Consider the following 23,039-nt stretch of genomic DNA (forward strand, 5'->3'; position numbering starts at 1 on the left):
AACACACTAAAAATCCCATAGGAATGCATTAAATGCTAACTTTTACCTAGCATTAGCCATGTGAATAGTAGTAAGGCGCATCTTTTTTCATGGGAGTGAATGGCCCATTGGCTTCAATGCATTTCAGTCAAAGTTGTCCCACTCGGCCAGCGTTCATACCACAGCAACAAGACTCGGCATTCAACCTTAGGCCTCATCACCCAACACCCCAAGTCCACCATCTTGACCCGCACTCGTCTTTCATCCCTCGTTCTCTCCCATTGACTTCAATACATTTTAGTCAAAGATTTCCTACTCGGCCAGTGTTCATACCACAGCAACAAGACTAGGAATTCAACCTTAGTCCTCATCACCAAACACCTCAAGACCACCATCTTCACCCGCACTTGTCTTTCATCCCTCGTTCTCTCCCATTGACTTCAATGCATTTTGGTCAAAGTTTCATTATTTGGCCACTGCTCCTGCCACAGCTACAAGACTGAATAATTAAATTAATAAGTAAAAGCACCAGCTCTTCCCGGGTCAGCAGAATAGGCCCATCTCAAAATTTCTTCAGGAATTTTCGTTTCTAGTTATTATTATTATTCTTCCGTAGATTTTCGGCAATTAATGCGGGTCGTACCGTAACGTGCAGCCAGGCAATCTATATATCAAAAGTGAGTCCTTGGTTGTGTGAGGTGTGCTATTACTTTTCTGCGCAGAATATGTTACCATGGCGACGTTATTCACGTTAAAACACACTAAAAATCCCATAGGAATGCATTAAATGCTAACTTTTACCTAGCATTAGCCATGTGAATAGTAGTAAGGCGCATCTTTTTTCATGGGAGTGAATGGCCCATTGGCTTCAATGCATTTCAGTCAAAGTTGTCCCACTCGGCCAGCGTTCATACCACAGCAACAAGACTCGGCATTCAACCTTAGGCCTCATCACCCAACACCCCAAGTCCACCATCTTGACCCGCACTCGTCTTTCATCCCTCGTTCTCTCCCATTGACTTCAATACATTTTAGTCAAAGATTTCCTACTCGGCCAGTGTTCATACCACAGCAACAAGACTAGGAATTCAACCTTAGTCCTCATCACCAAACACCTCAAGACCACCATCTTCACCCGCACTCGTCTTTCATCCCTCGTTCTCTCCCATTGACTTCAATGCATTTTGGTCAAAGTTTCATTATTTGGCCACTGCTCCTGCCACAGCTACAAGACTGAATAATTAAATTAATAAGTAAAAGCACCAGCTCTTCCCGGGTCAGCAGAATAGGCCCATCTCAAAATTTCTTCAGGAATTTTCGTTTCTAGTTATTATTATTATTCTTCCGTAGATTTTCGGCAATTAATGCGGGTCGTACCGTAACGTGCAGCCAGGCAATCTATATATCAAAAGTGAGTCCTTGGTTGTGTGAGGTGTGCTATTACTTTTCTGCGCAGAATATGTTACCATGGCGACGTTATTCACGTTAAAACACACTAAAAATCCCATAGGAATGCATTAAATGCTAACTTTTACCTAGCATTAGCCATGTGAATAGTAGTAAGGCACATCTTTTTTCATGGGAGTGAATGGCCCATTGGCTTCAATGCATTTCAGTCAAAGTTGTCCCACTCGGCCAGCGTTCATACCACAGCAACAAGACTCGGTATTCAACCTTAGGCCTCATCACCCAAAACCCCAAGTCCACCATCTTGACCCGCACTCGTCTTTCATCCCTCGTTCTCTCCCATTGACTTCAATACATTTTAGTCAAAGATTTCCTACTCGGCCAGTGTTCATACCACAGCAACAAGACTAGGAATTCAACCTTAGTCCTCATCACCAAACACCTTAAGACCACCATCTTCACCCGCACTCGTCTTTCATCCCTCGTTCTCTCCCATTGACTTCAATGCATTTCAGTCAAAGTTTTCCCACTGGGCCAGTGTTCATACCACAGCAACAAGACTCGGTATTATACCGTAGGCCTCATCACTCAACACCGCAAGTCCAACATCTTGACCCGCACTCGTCTTTCATCCCTCGTTCTCTCCCATTGACTTCAATACATTTCAGTCAAAGTACTCCCACTCGGCCAGCGTTCATACCACAGCAATAAGACTCGGTATTAAACCACAGGCATCATCACACAACACCTTAAGACCACCATCCTGACCCGCACTCGTCTTTCATCCCTCGTTCTCTCCCATTGACTTCAATGCATTTCAATCAAAGTTTTGCCAATTAGCCAGTGTTAATGCCACAGCAACAAGACTTGGTATTCAACCTCAGGCCTCGTCACCAAACACCTAGCAACTGCCTAGCAACCACCTAGCAACACCTTAGCAACAACCTACAATTTCATAGCAACACCTTAGCAACCATCTAGCTATGCCTAGCAACCAGCGACTGAGCCCATAGCAACACCTTCTGACAACATAGCAACCACCTAGCAACACCTTAGCAACCACCTAGAATTGCATAGCAACACCATAGCAACCATCCAGCTATGCCTAGCAACCAGCTACTGAGACCATAGCAACGCCTTCTGACATCATAGCAACCAGCTTACAGCACCTAGCAACCACCTAGCAACACCTTAGCAACCACCTAGAATTGCATAGCAACACCATAGCAACCATCTAGCTATGCCTAGCAACCAGCTACTGAGACCATAGCAACGCCATCTGACATCATAGCAACCCACTTGCAGCACCTAGCAACCACCTAGCAACACCTTAGCAACCACCTATAATTCCATAGCAACACCATAGCAACCATCTAGCTATGCCTAGCAACCAGCTACTGAGCCCATAGCAACACCTTCTGACAACATAGCAACCACCTAGCAGCACCTTAGCAACCACCTAAAATTGCATAGCAACACCATAGCAACCATCTAGCTATGCCTAGCAACCAGCTACTGAGAGCATAGCAACGCCTTCTGACATCATAGCAACCCGCTTGCAGCACCTAGCAACACCTTAGCAACCACCTAGAATTGCATAGCAACACCATAGCAACCATCTAGCTATGCCTAGCAACCAGCTACTGAGACCTTAGCAACGCCTTCTGACATCATAGCAAACCACTTGCAGCACCTAGCAACCACCTAGCAACACCTTAGCAACCACCTAGAATTTCATAGCAACACCATAGCAACCATCTAGCTATGCCTAGCAACCAGCTACTGAGACCTTAGCAACGCCTTCTGACATCATAGCAACCAACTTGCAGCACCTAGCAACCACCTAGAATTGCATAGCGACACAATAGCAACGCCTAGCAACCAGCTACTGAGACCTTAGCAACGCCTTCTAACATCATAGCAACCCACTTGCAGCACCTAGCAACAACCTAGCAACACCATAGCAACCACCAAAAAATGCATAGCAACAACATAGCAACCATTTCGCTATGCCTAGCAACCAGCTGCTGAGACCATAGCAAGGCCTTCTGATGCCATTGCAAACACCTTGCAGCACCTAGCAACCACCATGCAACACCATAGCAACCATGTAGCAACGCCTAGCAACCAGCTACCAACACCCTTGCAATGCCTAATAACAACATTGCAACCAGCTAGCAATGCCTAGCGGCACTTCGGTAACCACCTAGCAGCACCGTAGCAACTAACTTGCAAATCTTAGCAATCACCTTGCAGTACAGACCACCCATTTTATTAGTAGCACAGGCTCTGCCACGGTCAGCGGAATAGGCCCATCTCAAAATTTCTTCAGGAATTTTCGTTTCTAGTTATTATTATTATTCTTCCGTAGATTTTCGGCAATTAATGCGGGTCGTACCGTAACGTGCAGCCAGGCAATCTATATATCAAAAGTGAGTCCTTGGTTGTGTGAGGTGTGCTATTACTTTTCTGCGCAGAATATGTTACCATGGCGACGTTATTCACGTTAAAACACACTAAAAATCCCATAGGAATGCATTAAATGCTAACTTTTACCTAGCATTAGCCATGTGAATAGTAGTAAGGCGCATCTTTTTTCATGGGAGTGAATGGCCCATTGGCTTCAATGCATTTCAGTCAAAGTTGTCCCACTCGGCCAGCATTCATACCACAGCAACAAGACTCGGTATTCAACCTTAGGCCTCATCACCCAACACCCCAAGTCCACCATCTTGACCCGCACTCGTCTTTCATCCCTCGTTCTCTCCCATTGACTTCAATGCATTTCAGTCAAAGTTTTCCCACTGGGCCAACGTTTATGCCACAGCAACAAGATTCGGTATTCAACCTTAGGCCTCATCACCCAACACCACAAGTCCAACATCTTGACCCAAACTCGTCTTTCATCCCTCGTTCTTTCCCATTGACTTCAATGCATTTCAGTCAAAGTTGTCCCTCTCGGCCAGCGTTCATACCACAGCAACAAGACTCGGTATTCAACCTTAGGCCTCATCACCCAACACCCCAAGTCCATCATCTTGACCCGCACTCGTCTTTCATCCCTCGTTCTCTCCCATTGACTTCAATGCATTTCAATCAAAGTTTTGCCACTTGGCCAGTGTTAATGCCACAGCAACAAGACTTGGTATTAAACCTCAGGCCTCATCACCAAACACATAGCAACTGCCTAGCAACCACCTAGCAACAGCTTAGCAACTACCTACAATTTCATAGCAACACCTTAGCAACCATCTAGCTATGCCTAGCAACCAGCTACTGAGACCATAGCAACACCTTCTGACAACATAGCAACCACCTAGCAACACCTTAGCAACCACCTAGAATTGCATAGCAACACCATAGCAACCATCTAGCTATGCCTAGCAACCAGCTACTGAAACCTTAGCAACGCCTTCTGACATCATAGCAACCCACTAGCAGCACCTAGCAACCACCTAGCAACACCTTAGCAACCACCTAGAATTGCATAGCAACACCATAGCAACCATCTAGCTATGCCTAGCAACCAGCTACTGAGACCATAGCAACGCCATCTGACAACATAGCAACCACCTAGCAACACCTTAGCAACTACCTAGAATTGCATAGCAACACCATAGCAACCATCTAGCTATGCCTAGCAACCAGCTACTGAGACCATAGCAACGCCTTCTGACATCATAGCAACCAGCTTGTTTATTATTATTATTCTTCCGTGATTTTCGGCAATTAATGCGGGTCGTGCCGTAGCGTGCAGCCAGGCAAGCTATATATCAAAAGTGAGTCCTTCATGGTGTGAGGTGTGCTATTACTTTTCTGCGCAGAATATGTTACCATGGCGACGTTATTCACGTTAAAACACACTAAAAATCCCATAGGAATGCATTAAATGCTAACTTTTACCTAGCATTAGCCATGTGAATAGTAGTAAGGCGCATCTTTTTTCATGGGAGTGAATGGCCCATTGACTTCAATGCATTTCAGTCAAAGTTGTCCCACTCGGCCAGCGTTCATACCAGAGCAACAAGACTTGGTATTCAACCTTAGGCCTCATCACCCAACACCCCAAGTCCAACATCTTGACCCGCACTCATCTTTCATCCCTCGTTCTCTCCCATTGACTTCAATGCATTTCAGTCAAAGTTTTCCTACTCGGCCAGTGTTCATGCCACAGCAATAACACTCGGTATTCAACCTCAGGCCTATTCACCCAACACCCCAAGTCAACCAACTTGACCCGCACTCGTCTTTCATCCCTCGTTCTCTCCCATTGACTTCAATGCATTTTAGTCAAAGTTTTCCTACTCGGCCAGCGTTCATACCAGAGCAACAAGACTTGGTATTCAACCTTAGGCCTCATCACGCAACACCCTAAGACCACCATCTTCACCCGCACTCGTCTTTCATCCCTCGTTCTCTCCCATTGACTTCAATGCATTTCAGTCAAAGTTTTCCCACTGGGCCAGTGTTCATACCACAGCAACAAGACTCGGTATTATACCGTAGGCCTCATCACTAAACACCGCAAGTCCAACATCTTGACCCGCACTCGTCTTTCATCCCTCGTTCTCTCCCATTAACTTCAATGCATTTTAGTCAAAGTTTTCCCACTCGGCCAGCGTTCATACTGCAGCAACAAGACTGGGTATTCAACCTTAGGCCTCATCACCCAACAACCCAAGTCCACCATCTTGACGCACACTCGTCTTTCATCCCTCGTTCTCTCCCATTGACTTCAATGCATTTCAGTCAAAGTTTTCCCACTGGGCCAGCGTTCATACCACAGCAACAAGACTCGGTATTCAACCTCAGGCATCATCACCCAACACCTTAAGACCACCATCTTGACCCGCACTCGTCTTTCATCCCTCGTTCTCTCCCATTGACTTCAATGCATTTCAGTCAAAGTTTTCCCACTCGGCCAGCGTTCATACCACGGCAACAAGACTCGGTATTTAACCTTAGGCCTCATCACCCCACACCCAAAGTCCAACATCTTGACCCGCACTCGTCTTTCATCCCTCGTTCTCTCCCATTGACTTCAATGCATTTCAGTCAAACTTGTGCTATTCAGCCACTGTTCATGCCACATCATCAACACTTAATATTAAACCTTAGGCCTCATCACCAAACGCCTACCAGCACCGTAGCAACCACCTAGCGATGCCTAGCAACACCATAGCAACCACCTATAATTACATAGCAACTGCATAGCAACCACATAGCAATGCCTAGCTACCAGCTACTGACACCATAGGAACGCCATCGCACAACCTAGCAACCACCTTGCAGCACCTAGCAACCACCTAGCAACACCATAGCAACCACCTACAATTGCATAGCAACACCATAGCAACCACCTAGCTATGCCTAGCAACCATCTAGCAACCAGCTACTGACACCATAGCAACGCCTTCTGACACCATAGCAACCACCTAGCAACACCTTAGTAACCATCTAAAATTGCATAGCAACACCATAGCAACCACCTAGCTATGCCTAGCAACCACCTAGCAACCAGCTACTGAGACCATAGCAACGCCTTCTGACACCATAGCAACCACCTAGCAACACCATAGCAACCACCGATAATTGCATAGCAACACCATAGCAACCATCTAGCTATGCCTAGCAACCAGCTACTAAGACCATAGCGACGCCTTCTGACATCATAGCAACCACCTTGCAGCAGCTAGCAACCACCTAGCAACACCATAGCAACCACCAATAAATGCATAGCAACACCATAGCAACCATCTAGCTATGCCTAGCAACCAGCTACTGAGACCATAGCAACGCCTTCTGACATCATAGCAACCCGCTTGCAGCACCTAGCAACACGTTAGCAACCACCTAGAATTGCATAGCAACACCATAGCAACCATCTAGCTATGCCTAGCAACCAGCTACTGAGACCATAGCAACCACATCTGACATCATAGCAACCCACTTGCAGCACCTAACAACCACCTAGCAACACCTTAGCAACCACCTAGAATTGCATAGCAACACCATAGCAACCATCTAGCTATGCCTAGCAACCAGCTACTGAGACCATAGCGACGCCTTCTGACATCATAGCAACCACCTTGCAGCAGCTAGCAACCACCTAGCAACACCATAGCAACCACCAATAAATGCATAGCAACACCATAGCAACCATCTAGCTATGCCTAGCAACCAGCTACTGAGACCATAGCAACGCCTTCTGACATCATAGCAACCCGCTTGCAGCACCTAGCAACACCTTAGCAACCACCTAGAATTGCATAGCAACACCATAGCAACCATCTAGCTATGCCTAGCAACCAGCTACTGAGACCATAGCAACCACATCTGACATCATAGCAACCCACTTGCAGCACCTAACAACCACCTAGCAACACCTTAGCAACCACCTAGAATTGCATAGCAACACCATAGCAACCATCTAGCTATGCCTAGCAACCAGCTACTGAGACCATAGCAATGCCTTCTGACGCCATAGCAACCACCTTGCAGCATCTAGCAACCACCTAGCAACACCATAGCAACCACCAAAAAATGCATAGCAACACCATAGCAACCATTTAACTATGTCTAGCAACCACCTACTTAGAACATAGCAACGCCTTCTGACACTGTAACAACCACCTTGCAACCTCCTAGCAACACCATAGCTACCACCTAGAAATGCATTGCAACACCATAGCAACCACCTAGCAACACCTAGCAACCAGCTACTGAGATCTTAGCAACGCCTTCTGACACCGTAGCAAACACCTTGCAGCAGCTTGCCACCACCTAGCATCACCATAGCAACCAACAAACAATGCATAGCAACACCATAGCAACCATTTAGCTATGCCTAGCAACCACCTAGCAACCAGCTACTGAGACCATAACAACGCCTTATGACAACATAATAACCACCTTGCAGCACCTACCAACCACCTAGCAACACCATAACAACGACCTAGCTATGCCTATCAACCACCTACTTAGACCATAGCAACGCCTTCAGACATCATTACAACCACCTTGCAGCACCTAGCAACCACCATGCAACACTGTATCAACCACCTATAATTGCATAGCAACACCATAGCATCCACGTAGCAATGCCTAGCAACCAGCTAATGACACCATAGTAATGTCATCACACAACCTAGCAACCACCTTGCAGCACCTAGCAACCACCTAACAACACGTTAGCAACCACCTACAGTTGCATAGCAACCATCTAGCTATGCCTAGCAACCACCTACTTAGACTATAGCTACGACTTCTGCCACCTTAACAGCCACCTTGCAGCACTTACCAACCACCTAGCAATACCATAGCAACCACCTAGAAATGCATAGCAACACCATAGCAACCACCTTGCAGCACCTAGCAACCACCTAGCATTGTCTAGCATCACCATAGCGACCACCTACAATTGCATAGCAACAACTTAGCAACCTTCTCAATATGCCTAGCAACCAGCTACTGAGACCGTAGGAACGCCTTCTAACACCCTAGCAACTACCTTGCAGCACCTAGCAACACCATAGCGACCACCTAGTAATGCATAGCACCACCCTAGTAACCACCTAGCAAGACTTATCGACACCCTAGCTACTGCCTAGCAATGCTTTGCAACTACTTATCAACCTATCCACTAGCTACCTACGCCTATCCATCCTCTGACATACACACATCCCCCACTAACAAACACCTACCTACATTACCCACAAACACCCACATAGACACATCCCAAGTAGCACTCACACACACGCTCCCCCAACCCACAAACTCCCACCCACACACCGCCCCAACCCAACACATTCTGCACTAATACATACTGTACCCGTTCATCATTTACACTTCTCTTTCAGCCTCCCACCACACGCACAGAACTGAGAAAATCCAGCTTATATAATACATTGCAAAATATATTGAATTTAGACTCCTTGCCTTCCCTGATTGTGTTTAAAAATCTCTTAAACTCTGAGCTTAAACAACAGTGTCATTGTTCAATATAACTTGTATGTATAGCTTTAGTATTTCTATGTTTCTCAGTTTGTGTTCATATTAATCATCTCTGTATGTATGTTCATACATGAAACTTTTATCTTACTTTTCTTATTTTCTGCCATCTTAGCTAGAACTTCCTGGAAGACGAGATATTGTATCTCAATGGAACCTTCCTAGTTAAACAAAGGATAGATAAATAAAAAATACAATTAGAAGACAGTAATGGTAACAGAAGCACACAGATTTCAACATACGGGACATGCATTTCTGGGGTGAATGAATATTTTAAGATTTAACACTTAATACTAGGGTACACACAATAAACCCATTTTACGGTGAATTAAGTGATCTCTGACAAAGGCGTATGACACTACTGTTAAAATATATATAACCATAAAGATTAAAAACTATAAATGATAGCGTTGTCGTTCGGATTTATGACAGGCATACAAAAGCCGGAAGTTGATTTGCCGGTATACACGAAGCCTGAAGACGTGCGTGCCTAAATGCTTTATAGTTAGAAATAATTTAGTTGCGTTGTTCAATCATTTGCACAATAGTAAAAAAAAATCGTCACAAACTCATGTTAAAAACCTGATAAAATCGTGATTTAAATATAAACCCATTGTGATAAAATATTTTCCTCCATATCGCCCACCCCTAATGCGCGCCCACATTGAGTCATATGTGCCCCGTTTAGACTAGGTCCAGACTTCCAGAATCGCTTGCATGCATACAAGGTGGTTGCTATGCCGTTGCTATGTGCCACTACTCACATATGATTGGATGTTGGATGAAAAGAATTGTCCAATACGAATGATTTTTTCATACCATATATAACTTCCCAGATCTTTCTGGAAGTTGCAGGTGGTTTTGGCGGTTGGTTGAGACAAAAGCTACTGGATTTCATATTGCATTGCTACGAGTTTCCTGACTATCTAAACGTCACACGTCGAGCTGGTAAGCATCTGCTTTTTTATTTAACCTTTTCAACTGTAGTTTGCGGCTGCACGGTGGCGCAGTGTTTATCGGAGAAGGATCTCGGTTCGATCATTCGGTTGGCCTTTCTGTGTGGACCTTGCGTGCTCTCCCCGTGTTCGCGTGGGGCTCCGCTTTCCCCCTAAAGCATGTCCATTATACAGCTTTTAGCTGTAGTTTTGTTCGGCTAAAACGGACATGCAGCTCCGCCTACAAGGCGCCTGACGTGCCGGTGATTATTAATAGTCATGCATCTGGTCAGGTAAAGTTAGATTACTACACGTAAAATATAATAATTTATGCCACAAGGTTGTCTGCTGGGGTGTGGCAGGAGTAAATGGTGTCCTGTAGTTCTGTTCTGGCCGTACAGCAACCCTACATATAACGAACTTTGGATATAACGGATTGCTTTGCCAAGTCCCTTGAAGTCCGTTATAACTGGATTTTACTGTACTCGCGACCGATTTTTCCTCATGAAAACTATAATATTTTATGTACACATCAAATTATTATATATCTGAGTAGCCCAGAAAGTCCTGGAAACAAAACCATAAGTCATATGTTGCTAACTTATGTCCATACAATATAATAAGCATAAATCTAATGGAATACAAAAATAGCTCAAAGTACCTTAGGTTTGATAAGGTTAATTCACATAGTATGTGAAATGCAGTGTGTGATTTTGGATACAGACATGTTATTTCGTTTTATTACACGGCTCTCTGGAATGCTTGATTCTGATTGGTCAGTTGAGACATTTGCAGGTTCGTTCTTTTCAAATAATAACCGCTCCAAAGTAATAACGCATAGCCGGTACAACTTGTATGTTTAAAATCCCTCCGCACCAACAAAGATTACCGTTTAAAAATGTTAATTTAAAACAAATATGCCAATAAAATGTTTCAAATTCATATTCATGTCCAGTTTTTTTTCCTTATGTGGCATGTAGCCGCGTAATAAGCGGGATAATGTACAGGCAGCCGGTAGTTATCGCGAAATAAGCCCCTTCAGTGTGATACAAGACCCTCCGCTTCGCGTCGGGTCCTGATCACACTGTCGGGGCTTATTTCTGCGATAACTACCGGCTGCCTGTACATTATCCCTTACGTGTATGAGTGGGTGTTGTGCAAATGAACTGAAATTAAATGAGGTGCGAAATGTGCAAAAAAGGACTTGCTACATCAGTACATTGAACGTGTATTGTATGTATGAAGTACTTTGTATTGAATGTCATTTTCTTACAAGAAACTTGTATTGCTAAATGTGTAAATGTTTTTAAAAAAATCCTTATTGATTTGCATTTCTGTATTGAAGTTTATTGAATGTTCCTGCAGTTTTGTACAATTGCATTGCTTAATGAATGAATGAAATACTCTAAGCATTCTTACATTTGGCAGGTAACTAAGTCAGTATTTCATAGCTCGGTGTGCTGTGAGGGTATTGTCATGCTGTGGTTGGCATCACTGTATAACTGACAGAGTTTGTGACTGCTTTGCTGGTCTTTCAGTGTCATTCCATAATTAATAATAATCGAGTATGTTAGCAGAGTATGTTGTGATAACCCCCCATGTATTGGTTGCAATATATATTTCATATAAAAAGTCTACACACTGCTCTACAAACTTATAATACTCTGGTTCCATAATTATGCACATCCTTAAACTACTACTGTGTCAACACCTTTTAATTTAATTACATGAATTCTTTAAATTATATTTCTCATTTGCCTAATTATTACTTTCAAGACGTGTCAGTTTCAATAGTGCAGTGGTTATTAGACTTCAGGCTTCAGAGAGGCTACCACAGCAACACAAAAATAAATCCTACGCTGCATCGTGGCTTGCTATACATATGGTTTGACATTTCGCCTTGTGTTGAGATGGTTTCCTAAATAAACTCACATGTCGAGAAGAGAAATTCAGGGCACTATGGATAAAACTAGCAGTTCACAATAATGGCTTTTGTGTTTGATCAACTATGTCGAACAGGCTATATGAAATTACAATGTAGGCTTTTTCATTGCACTCGGGTTTCTTGCTAAAACAGTTTTTGCAAAGTAATGTTCTACAGTACAAATAATTCCGATCTATTCTGCTTCTCTTTACAGTTCCTCATTCTGTGAGAGCTGCTGTGCTTTGGCATCACCACACATCATAAAGTACATTGCAGTCAGCACATTACCACAAAAAAGAGAAAAAAAACCTTAACACACATCCATTAATAACTGTCATTTTAAATACCCACACACATCCACACCTCCCGTGCCCACACACACACACACACACACTACCTACAAAAAACATATACATATTTCTAGAAGTTGTTCCATAACTGCATCTTCTACATTTTTCTGCTTGTCCGCTCTCCATCCACTTTGGGTGGAGATAACCTTGTTCTTGCCAGTTTTTGTGTATTTCACAGGTTTACACCAGAGAGGATGCCGCGTAAAGGGAGTCGTTCAGAGGCTGCCAAGAAGAGATGGAGGAAGCTGGACCTGGCAGATCCTCCGATTTGCCCATATGACGTCACCAAGGAGGTATCTAACCTACAAATCAGAAAAGTCTTCTTCTGTTCTCATTACAGTGGCTGCTAGTAATTTTACTTTGTTACAGTGTCATGATGCCATTGTACTTATCAAAAACTTTGATGAAAACCTGTTGTAGGTGTCACGTTCCACGGCCTTCCAAGAGGAACCCCAGCAGATGGCAACATACCTCTCTTCACGTATGTAGTGCTTGTGTGTTCATTTCGTTGACTGCTCCAAGAATTGAAAGTTTTATCTTGGTTTCTGTGTGTCTCTAAATAGGCCGTGGGACTGGCTTTCGTCATCGGGTGAGGCGGTGGCCACTATCTCGTGTGACTGGACGGAGCCACAAGTTGGTTATTCCAGCCGAGGACCCGGAGAAGAAGGTAATTCTGTTTTGTTCTTTACATACATTTTGCTCTTCACGATTAACTGATCATTTTCAATCATGTATTGTGCTTTTCCTTTTGCAGTTAGCTCTGTTGGTTGGTGACTCCCATTTGCGAGCGATCGTAGATGGGTTTGTCACCATGCCACAGGGCCGACTCTCCTTCGGGTTGATGTCGACTCCAGGGGCGAGCGCGGCTGAGTTGAGGCGTGAGGTGCTGCATGCAGTTCTTCCTCGGACACCCGAGGTAGTCTGCGTGTTAGCACCCAGCAACAACTTGACCGCCAGCAGGACCATCACCGAGGCTGGAGCTGACTTCAGGAGGCTGCTCACCACTCTCTGCAACCGCTGGCCTAATGTAACTCTTTATTTTTTCAATGCATTCGTTCATTGAAATCTTGCGAATTAAATATTGTTTAAATGATTGTTATTCTTTTTAAATAAATACAGGTGGTTGTTCTGGATTTCCCTACACGTCTCACCGTGGATGAAGCAGTGCAACGTCTCCTGCGCCAGGAGTACCATCGTGTGGCCGCTCAGGAGGGTATGTACAAAACACTGCTCTTTTTAAGAAGATTATTTAACAAAAATACAAAATTGCTTTAAAAGTTCAAAAAGACAGCTATTACCATTATTTGGGGAGCTGTTTTGTTACTGTCAATGAAATATCAATGTTACACCCACATCCCAAACCACCTTGCGGATGAGGGCTAACAAGCCGCACCTGCGTGGGATCCCTTAAACAGGATTGTCTCCCCACACACGGGGCGAGGTATTGTTGTTGTGTCCCGCTCGGCACATGCCGAGCGGCTCTCTCTGTTCTCTTCCCACAGCTCGAGTTCTGTTCCTACAAGCCACGCCTGTCGGTGCCACTTGTTGACCTCTGCGTCCCTTTGTCCTGTTTCCGTTCCTGCCCTCCAGTCCTCACGGACCCCTCGCCTTTGCCAAAGCCTTATTTGCAGCCAAAACCACTGCGCCCCCACCCCTACCTAAGTTCACCTGTTTGATTCCTCAGTTTACCTGTGTTAATAGACCCCCTCACTCGGGGAAAAGTGACTCTTTTGCCACACGAGTGTTTCTGTCATAACGATCAACATGTTTTTGCAGTCTAAAATTTCCTTGGTTGAGCAATGACATTTGTCCTTCAGCACACAGTAAATCGTAATTAATTTCATCTCAAATTAAATTAATATTTTATTCTCTTGCTACACATTTCTACTTTATCTGTGCAGTATTACAAAATTCTAGGCTGGCTAGAAATAAGATTCATGGTTGAACTGCTTTTTCTTCTAGGTATTCGGTACCTATCCGTTGCTGAACACTTCCCGCTGAGTCGCCTGGAGCTGTGGTGCAAAGATGGCGTACGTAAAACATGTTGCTGTAAAAATGCTAATGAAGATTTACTGTCAATGTCTACATTTGTTTACGTGTGACTATGTCTGGCAGGTGCACCTAAGTGACAATGTAGGGATGGAGATCCTTACATGGTTGCTCTGGGATGCTGCCTCTTTGCAACTACAGGCAGCTACTCCAGATGCACCGGCCTCTCCGAAGACTTCACCACCAGTGGAGAGACCAGTGCCCCCCAATTTGGTTGTGGTAATGATGGTCCATTACATGCATTGCAGCTTATATGCAACCACATTGCGGTCTATGGAGCCTAAACAAACTCTTTGAATTGCAGGCGGCTCCTTCTAAGGCACCAGCTACCCTGAAGACTTCACCACCAGTGGTCAGACGAGTCTCCCCCAAGTTGGTTGTGGTTGGCGAGGTGACTGTGCCACGTGCTTCCAACCCGTTCGACTGGACGCTTGTTCAGCAGGTAATGGATGCATGCTGTAACTTGGTGGCCTATTTTTTACGGGATGTTTCATCAGTACTTCTCCAACAAAACTTTGTTTTTTAATCACAATAGAAGAGGCAGCGCGTGCAGGGTGAACACACTCAGGAGAGTAGGAGGATGGCTGGCCAGCAGGTGTGTTTTCTCTTAACACTACATATGACAAATAAATTGTGCATGCTTATGTCATATATATATATATATATATATATATATATATATATATATATATATATATATATTTATTTCTCATCTCTGTGAAATTTTACTTGACAGGGAAACTTGTTGGAGTGTTCCATCCCCCTAAATCCGGTGTGGTTCAGCCCTGCAGTTCAGGAGAAGATGGACCGCTTTGTTCCAGCATGTGGCGCTTTGGAATCCACAGGTGGTACGAAGAGCAGGAAGGTAATTTGGATTAAATTTATTTATGTTTGTGTAACAGTCACAAGATATTTTCAGGTTGCTTACACAACAGCATTTAAACAATGCTAATCCTGCCGGTTTTTAGTGCAAAAAACACTAACAAATGGTATAAGAAAATGTTTCTTTTTCTTTGTGATTTAACATCTACCATGGAACATCAGCGGAGACGTGCTGCTTCCAAGAAGAGATGGGAAGAGGAGAAGGTGTGTCATAGTTTTTAACATGTCAAATGTTTCGTAAGTACAAACATTGCTAATGCATTAATGGTAATGCTGTCTTAAGAACTTAATCATAGGGGCAACACACAGCTCACTTCTCTGAATGTTCCTCTTGGCGGCAACAATCTTTCTTATGCTTTGTCATTTCTTAGACGTCTATGGTGGACCATCGGCGGAGACCTGCTGCATCCAAGACGACACTGGAGGAGGAGCAGGTGTGCCATAGTTTTTAAAATGTCAAATGTTTCGTAAGTACAAACATTGCTAATGCATTAATGGTAATGCTGTCTTAAGAACTTAATCATAGGGGCAACACACAGCTCACTTCTCTGAATGTTCCTCTTGGCGGCAACAATCTTTCTTATGCTTTGTCATTTCTTAGACGTCTACGGTGGACCATCGGCGGAGACCTGCTGCATCCAAGACGACACTGGAGGAGGAGCAGGTGTGCCATAGTTTTTAAAATGTCAAATGTTTCGTAAGTACAAACATTGCTAATGCATTAATGGTAATGCTGTCTTAAGAACTTAATCATAGGGGCAACACACAGCTCACTTCTCTGAATGTTCCTCTTGGCGGCAACAATCTTTCTTATGCTTTGTCATTTCTTAGACGTCTACGGTGGACCATCGGCGGAGACCTGCTGCATCCAAGAAGACACTGGAGGAGGAGCAGGTGTGTCATAGTTTTTAAAATGTCAAATGTTTCGTAAGTACAAACATTGCTAATGGATTAATGGTAATGCTGTCTTAAGAACTTAATCATAGGGGCAACACACAGCTCACTTCTCTGACTGTTCCTCTTGGCGGCAACAATCTTTGTTATGCTTTGTCATTTCTTAGACATCTACGGTGGACCATCGGCGGAGACCTGCTGCATCCAAGAAGACACTGGAGGAGGAGCAGGTGTGCCATAGTTTTTAAAATGTCAAATGTTTCGTAAGTACAAACATTGCTAATGCATTAATGGTAATGCTGTCTTAAGAACTTAATCATAGGGGCAACACACAGCTCACTTCTCTGAATGTCCTCTTGGCGGCAACAATCTTTCTTATGCTTTGTCATTTCTTAGACGTCTACGGTGGACCATCGGCGGAGACCTGCTGCATCCAAGAAGACACTGGAGGAGGAGCAGGTGTGCCATAGTTTTTAAAATGTCAAATGTTTCGTAAGTACAAACATTGCTAATGCATTAATGGTAATGCTGTCTTAAGAACTTAATCATAGGGGCAACACACAGCTCACTTCTCTGAATGTCCTCTTGGCGGCAACAATCTTTCTTATGCTTTGTCATTTCTTAGACGTCTACGGTGGACCATCGGCGGAGACCTGCTGCATCCAAGACGACACTGGAGGAGGAGCAGGTGTGCCATAGTTTTTAAAATGTCAAATGTTTCGTAAGTACAAACATTGCTAATGCATTAATGGTAATGCTGTCTTAAGAACTTAATCATAGGGGCAACACACAGCTCACTTCTCTGAATGTTCCTCTTGGCGGCAACAATCTTTGTTATGCTTTGTCATTTCTTAGACGTCTACGGTGGACCATCGGCGGAGACCTGCTGCATCCAAGAAGACACTGGAGGAGGAGCAGGTGTGTCATAGTTTTTAAAATGTCAAATGTTTCGTAAGTACAAACATTGCTAATGGATTAATGGTAATGCTGTCTTAAGAACTTAATCATAGGGGCAACACACAGCTCACTTCTCTGACTGTTCCTCTTGGCGGCAACAATCTTTGTTATGCTTTGTCATTTCTTAGACATCTACGGTGGACCATCGGCGGAGACCTGCTGCATCCAAGAAGACACTGGAGGAGGAGCAGGTGTGTCATAGTTTGACTAGTTAATAACTACGATTAGGGATGATTATTTTAAATTGTTTTCTGCATCTCAAATGCAATGATACTGGTAGTTCTTCCTTGTTTAAATTTAATGCACATGGTGCACTGCAAATGCAGTTGTTGTATTTTCCAGATAATCATAGTAGCACCGTATAGTACATTAACTTTAGAGTTGTCTACTTTTTCTCTGAGGGAAGCACAGTCAAAGAGCCTAGGTTTAAGCATTGTGGTTTGACTCTTTGAATCACATTCAAAGCGGTTGAAATGTGAAACATCAAATGTGATTATACACATGTGCATGCACACAACATGACAATTCCACAGAGTCAAAGGAACAAAAGTACATATATTTACTCTGTCCTTTCCATACAGTTCACTAATTACTTTAATTTTAGGAGGACGTGACAGCGAGGGAGTTGACCAGGCCAACACCTCGCAAGCCAGGACGAGTGCCGTTGAAGGGCGTTGGTGCTGAGTCACCTGCTGTGCCACCAGAGAATGGCACACTGGATCACATCAGCCAGGTAGTTTTCATACACTGTACACACATATTAAAATGTCAAATGTTTCAAAACTACACAAATTATTAATGGTTATTGGATTTACGGTAATGCTCTGTTAAAAAGATAATCCTAGGGGCAACAGACAGCATGTTCAACTTATAGTTGCCTTTTCTTTTTCTGAGGATAGCGCAGTGAATATGCCTATGTTTAAGAATTTTGGTTTCACTATTTAAATCACATCCCAGCAACTCAAATTTGAAATGTCAAATGTGACTCATGTACATGTGTATCTCAGAGAGAATCAATAGCACAAATGTACATATTTACTATGTCCTTCCTTTACTAACCATTTCCATTTTAGTTAGGAGTGGTGCTAATGAAGGACACTGGTGCTGATTCATCCACCATCCTACTGGACAGCATGCTGGACCTCAGCAGCCAGGTAATTTGCATGCTTCCTGTACACTAGGGTTGCGGTCGATTCAGGAATGAGCTCAACAATTTCAATTTACATAAGAAAATGCAATTGGAAGTAGAATTTAACAACAGGAAAGTGTATTACAATTAAATTGGACTGTCAGGAAGTGCAATTCAATTCAGTGAACACCAATTTCTATTTCTTGCTGTTTGAGCATATGTTTGTGATTATATGTAGTAACATACATTGGAATTTTAATCACAGTGCCTTATAAATACAATGGAATACATGAAAAATAGTTAATGAAACGTAAGTAAATGAGACATAGAACTGTACATTAATTGCAAAAAGTGAATTGGAATTCACCATACATTTTCATTTCAGTCCATGAATGGCCCCAACCCTAGTACACATAGTGAAATGTCAACTGCGGTTAAGTACAAAAGATGTTAATGGTTATTTAAATGGTTTTGATTGATTATGACGTGTATAACTTTAAAATTGTCAGTAGCAAAAGAAATAGGACTATAAAAATTATACTTTTCTTTGTCATTACAGCTTTCAGCTATGAACAGCAGCGTCAGTGGTCTACCCACCCAGTCAGTGAGAGCGACACATTCCCAGGCAGACAAGAGATACAGTACTTTTTCCCGTGGTCACCAGTGCACATGCATGGCTCTTACTTTTTTGGCTTACCACAATGAGGGAGTACAGCAAGAAACAATGTCACTTGACACAGTGCTTCAAAAAGGAAATGCACTTTACATTGGTATTAAACAGCAGCTCTTATTGGATGGCACATTCGTTGATGACCACCTCACAGTCGAAGAAATGCCAAAACAGGTACTGACAGACAGATGTATGTATAATGTACACGCAGAAAATGTAAGAGTGGGTCACCTGCTACATCAAGGAGGACTGGGTTTGCCCCTTGCCACCCAACTGGAGTGTTTGTCAGAAAATGTTAACCATGCTTTACTTATTGTGAGTCCAGAATGCATTGCAGTTTTTCGGGACAGATCAGGTACATATGGACTGTTTGATTCACATTCCAGATGTTCAGCAGGTCTGCCCCATCATGATGGAACTGCAATTATGATGAGTTTTGGCAAACTGACGGACATGGTTGAGCACCTATACAAGCTCTTTGAGAATCGCGGTCCCAATACCACCTATGAGTTTGTCCCAGTTACTTTTCTCAGTGATGACGCTGATGATGCCCCTCTTACACACATGGGCATTGTAAATATTTCTTCAAGATTAACAGAATCAAACCAGTGTGTCAAAAACCAAAAGCGCTGTTTTGATGAGCGAGAGCCAAATGATATGCTCAATCAAGTGCCCAATGTATTGCAAGTAAGTCAAACACCAATCTCAGATGTGTCAAAAATGACAAAAGCAAGGCGACGCAAAGGAAGTCGGAGGACCAAAAGCAACACCAGAAGTACAACAACAAGAAGTACATCAGAAAAAGAAAAATATTCTACCTGTCCTGCATTTAAGTTAAAAAAACTACAGGCCATGAAACAAGCGTATGTTAAAAAGCAAACATGGAAGAAAGAATACATCAGCAACAGATACAAAACTGATCCTCACTTTCGGAGCAGACAAATGAAATATGTAACACAAAGATACGGTACGGATCCTGACTTCAGAAGTAAGCAAATGAAGTACGTGACACAGAGATACGGTACGGATCCTGACTTCAGAAGTAAACAAATGAAGTACATGACACAGAGATACGGTACGGATCCTGACTTCAGAAGTAAACAAAAAACATTTATGAAGAAATACGTGACACAGAGATACGGTACGGATCCTGACTTCAGAAGTAAACAAATGAAGTACGTGACACAGAGATACGGTACGGATCCTGACTTCAGAAGTAAACAAATGAAGTACGTGACACAGAGATACGGTACGGATCCTGACTTCAGAAGTAAACAAATGAAGTACGTGACACAGAGATACGGTACGGATCCTGACTTCAGAAGTAAACAAAAAACATTTATGAAGAAGTATATGAAAGACAAATCTTACAATGAAACACATTTTAGGCTCCACTATATTAAACAATATGCTGCCAAAAAGACACTCAGTCAGTCCAAGACTGCACTTGTTACTAATCAAATGCTGCAGTGCGCTTTCAGAATAAGGAGGAAATATAGAACACTGGCAGGCTCCCGCCAGGAAACCCCACAGCCCCTGATCAGCAATGAAATGCAAGCTGCAATAGTTAAATTCCAAGAGAAGATTCAATGTGGACCCACACATGTCTGCACGGTGTGTCATAGAGCTCTTTTCCCCAGTCAAGTTAAGCATTGTAACAGAGGCACATACTCCAAAAATCTTCAGCTGGTGGCTGAATGTCTAACAGGTACATACGTTCACATTTGTGTTCCTGCTTGTTTAGCTCCATGTTCTGTACGGAGAGAGAGGATGCAGGAATGGATCTGCTACACATGTGACAGCCACCTAAGACGAGGAAGGATGCCACCGATTGCCACTGCAAATAATTTGCACCTAGCACCCATTCCCTCAGAACTGTTTGAATTAAATGTGCTCGAAAGGCAATTGATTGCAAAGATTATTCCTTTTGCCAAGATTGTTGCATTACCCAAAGGACAGCAAAGAGCAGTGCATGGAGCCGTTGTGTGTGTACCTTCTGAGATGGAAACGACTGTAAATACTCTTCCAAGGGCTAGCAATGAAGCTGAGCTTTTAAAAGTGAAGCTTAAGAGGAATATTAAATACAAAGGTCACCAACACTTCTACACAGTAAACATGAAAAATGTGCTAGCAGGACTAGCTAAACTTAAAGAGGCCCATCCAGATTACACAGATGTTGAGATATGTGAGAATGCCACGTTTGACATTGTTGAAGATGATCAGCTAGGTAACGAGCCAGACAAGGATGATGAGACAGATGCAGCTGTGGAACAGCAGCCCAGCCACGTGGGGGAAGAACATCAGGCACTTCGACCTGGTCTGATACTAGATACCTGCATGCAGCCTCCTGACATAGCACAGGAAGTTCTGTCATATGGGGCTGGAGTGTTCAGCATAGCTCCGGCCCAAAGAAACAAACCCGTGGGCTTCTTTAGTGTTCCAAGGCTTGAAGCCAAGGCCTTTCCTGTGCAGTTCCCGACTGGCAATAATACGTTTGATCAAGACAGGAAAGTTCGGTTGTCCCTGAGTATGTATTTCAATGTAAGGCTTTTCTCTGTAGATACCAGATTTGCCAAAGACCAGAGTTACCTTTTCTTCTGCCAGTTTGTAACAGAAACGCACATGGCCACCAGCAGCATGTCAATTCAGACGCGCAAAGGCCAAACAAAGACCAGAGATGGACGCAACATTTCCAACAAAATGTTGCAAGACAAGGAAGAGGTTGAAAGACTGATACAACATAGAGAGGCCACTCGATTCATGCGTCCCCTAAGAGGCACTCCAGCTTACTGGGAGAAATGCCTTCGTGACCTTCATGCAATGGTGAGGCAGCTAGGCAGACCCACGTTTTTTGTAACCTTTTCTGCTGCCGAAATGAGATGGCCGGAAGTCGTTAAGGTCATCAAAGCTCAACAGGGGGAAGAGGTAGAATTTTCTGAGCTCGACTGGAACGCCAAATGCGACATTCTCCGGAGCAACCCAGTCACAGTCATGCGCATGTTTGAGAAAAGAGTGGACGCGCTCATAACTAACCTCATCCTGTCTCCTGCCCAGCCCATCGGCCCAGTGGAAGATTACTTTTATCGAGTGGAATTTCAAGCAAGAGGAAGTCCACATATTCATATGTTGGTATGGGTGAAAGATGCACCTGACGCTGCAAAAGATGGAGATGATGAAGTTGTCAAGTTCATCGATCGCTACATATCCTGCCAGCTACCAGATAAAAACAGAGACCCCGAGCTTCACAAAATTGTGGCTGAGGTTCAGATGCACAGCAAGAAGCATTCCAAATCATGCAAGAAAGGACATGTAGAATGCAGATTTGGATTCCCCAAACTACCCATGGAGAGCACTAGAATCACCACCCCAGCTGAAATTGACTCTAGTGATGAGGATACAGAGAAGGGGAATAAAAGTGAAGATAAAGCCTGTGGGAAAAAACCTAAAACATCAAAGTGGAAAATTCTGTCAAAAAGACAAAGGCAGGCTAAGCAGAAGCTGAAACCAGTGAGAGATTTACTCATGGATGAAAAAGTATCGTTCAAAGATTTATCTGAGCTGCTCACAGTTTGTAAGATGACCAAGGAAGAATACAGCTCTTATGTTGACGCTCTCACTTCTGGAATGGTTGTTATGATGAAGCGTGATCCCAAAGACTGCTGGGTGAATGGATTCAACGCTGATCTGCTCCGAGTATGGAACGCTAACATGGACATTCAGTACGTGCTTGATGAGTACAGCTGCATCGAGTACATGATGTCTTATTTAACCAAGCCTGAGCATGAAATGACAGAGATCCTTAACTCCGTCATTGAAGTCGTCAAGAAATCAAACGTCGACCAAAAAGATGAGA

The 23,039-nt window shown here is 43.5% G+C and overlaps 2 protein-coding genes and 1 long non-coding RNA gene across 3 annotated transcripts; all 3 read left to right on the forward strand.

Moving 5' to 3' along the window:
- The first annotated feature begins 12,707 nt into the window (after window positions 1-12,707).
- Window positions 12,708-14,250, forward strand: LOC140586409 (uncharacterized). Its single transcript, XM_072708254.1, has 6 exons — window positions 12,708-12,898; window positions 13,026-13,086; window positions 13,169-13,272; window positions 13,360-13,632; window positions 13,725-13,818; window positions 14,108-14,250. The coding sequence occupies exons 1-6, from the start codon at window positions 12,800-12,802 to the stop codon at window positions 14,152-14,154; spliced, it is 678 nt and encodes a 225-aa protein (XP_072564355.1). The 5' UTR covers window positions 12,708-12,799; the 3' UTR covers window positions 14,155-14,250.
- LOC140586408 (uncharacterized) lies at window positions 14,247-15,988 on the forward strand. The gene is made up of 7 exons (XM_072708253.1): window positions 14,247-14,635; window positions 14,721-14,873; window positions 14,959-15,096; window positions 15,190-15,249; window positions 15,391-15,519; window positions 15,699-15,740; window positions 15,908-15,988. The coding sequence occupies exons 1-7, from the start codon at window positions 14,543-14,545 to the stop codon at window positions 15,986-15,988; spliced, it is 696 nt and encodes a 231-aa protein (XP_072564354.1). The 5' UTR covers window positions 14,247-14,542.
- A 2,480-nt stretch (window positions 15,989-18,468) lies between these two features.
- On the forward strand, window positions 18,469-21,091 carry LOC140586410 (uncharacterized). The gene is made up of 2 exons (XR_011988220.1): window positions 18,469-18,541; window positions 19,076-21,091. It is a non-coding gene; the product is annotated as an uncharacterized lncRNA (long non-coding RNA).
- The last annotated feature ends 1,948 nt before the right edge of the window (window positions 21,092-23,039 follow it).

Source organism: Paramormyrops kingsleyae, unplaced genomic scaffold (assembly GCF_048594095.1).
Source record: "Paramormyrops kingsleyae isolate MSU_618 unplaced genomic scaffold, PKINGS_0.4 ups53, whole genome shotgun sequence".
Classification (NCBI taxonomy): Eukaryota; Metazoa; Chordata; class Actinopteri; order Osteoglossiformes; family Mormyridae; genus Paramormyrops; species Paramormyrops kingsleyae.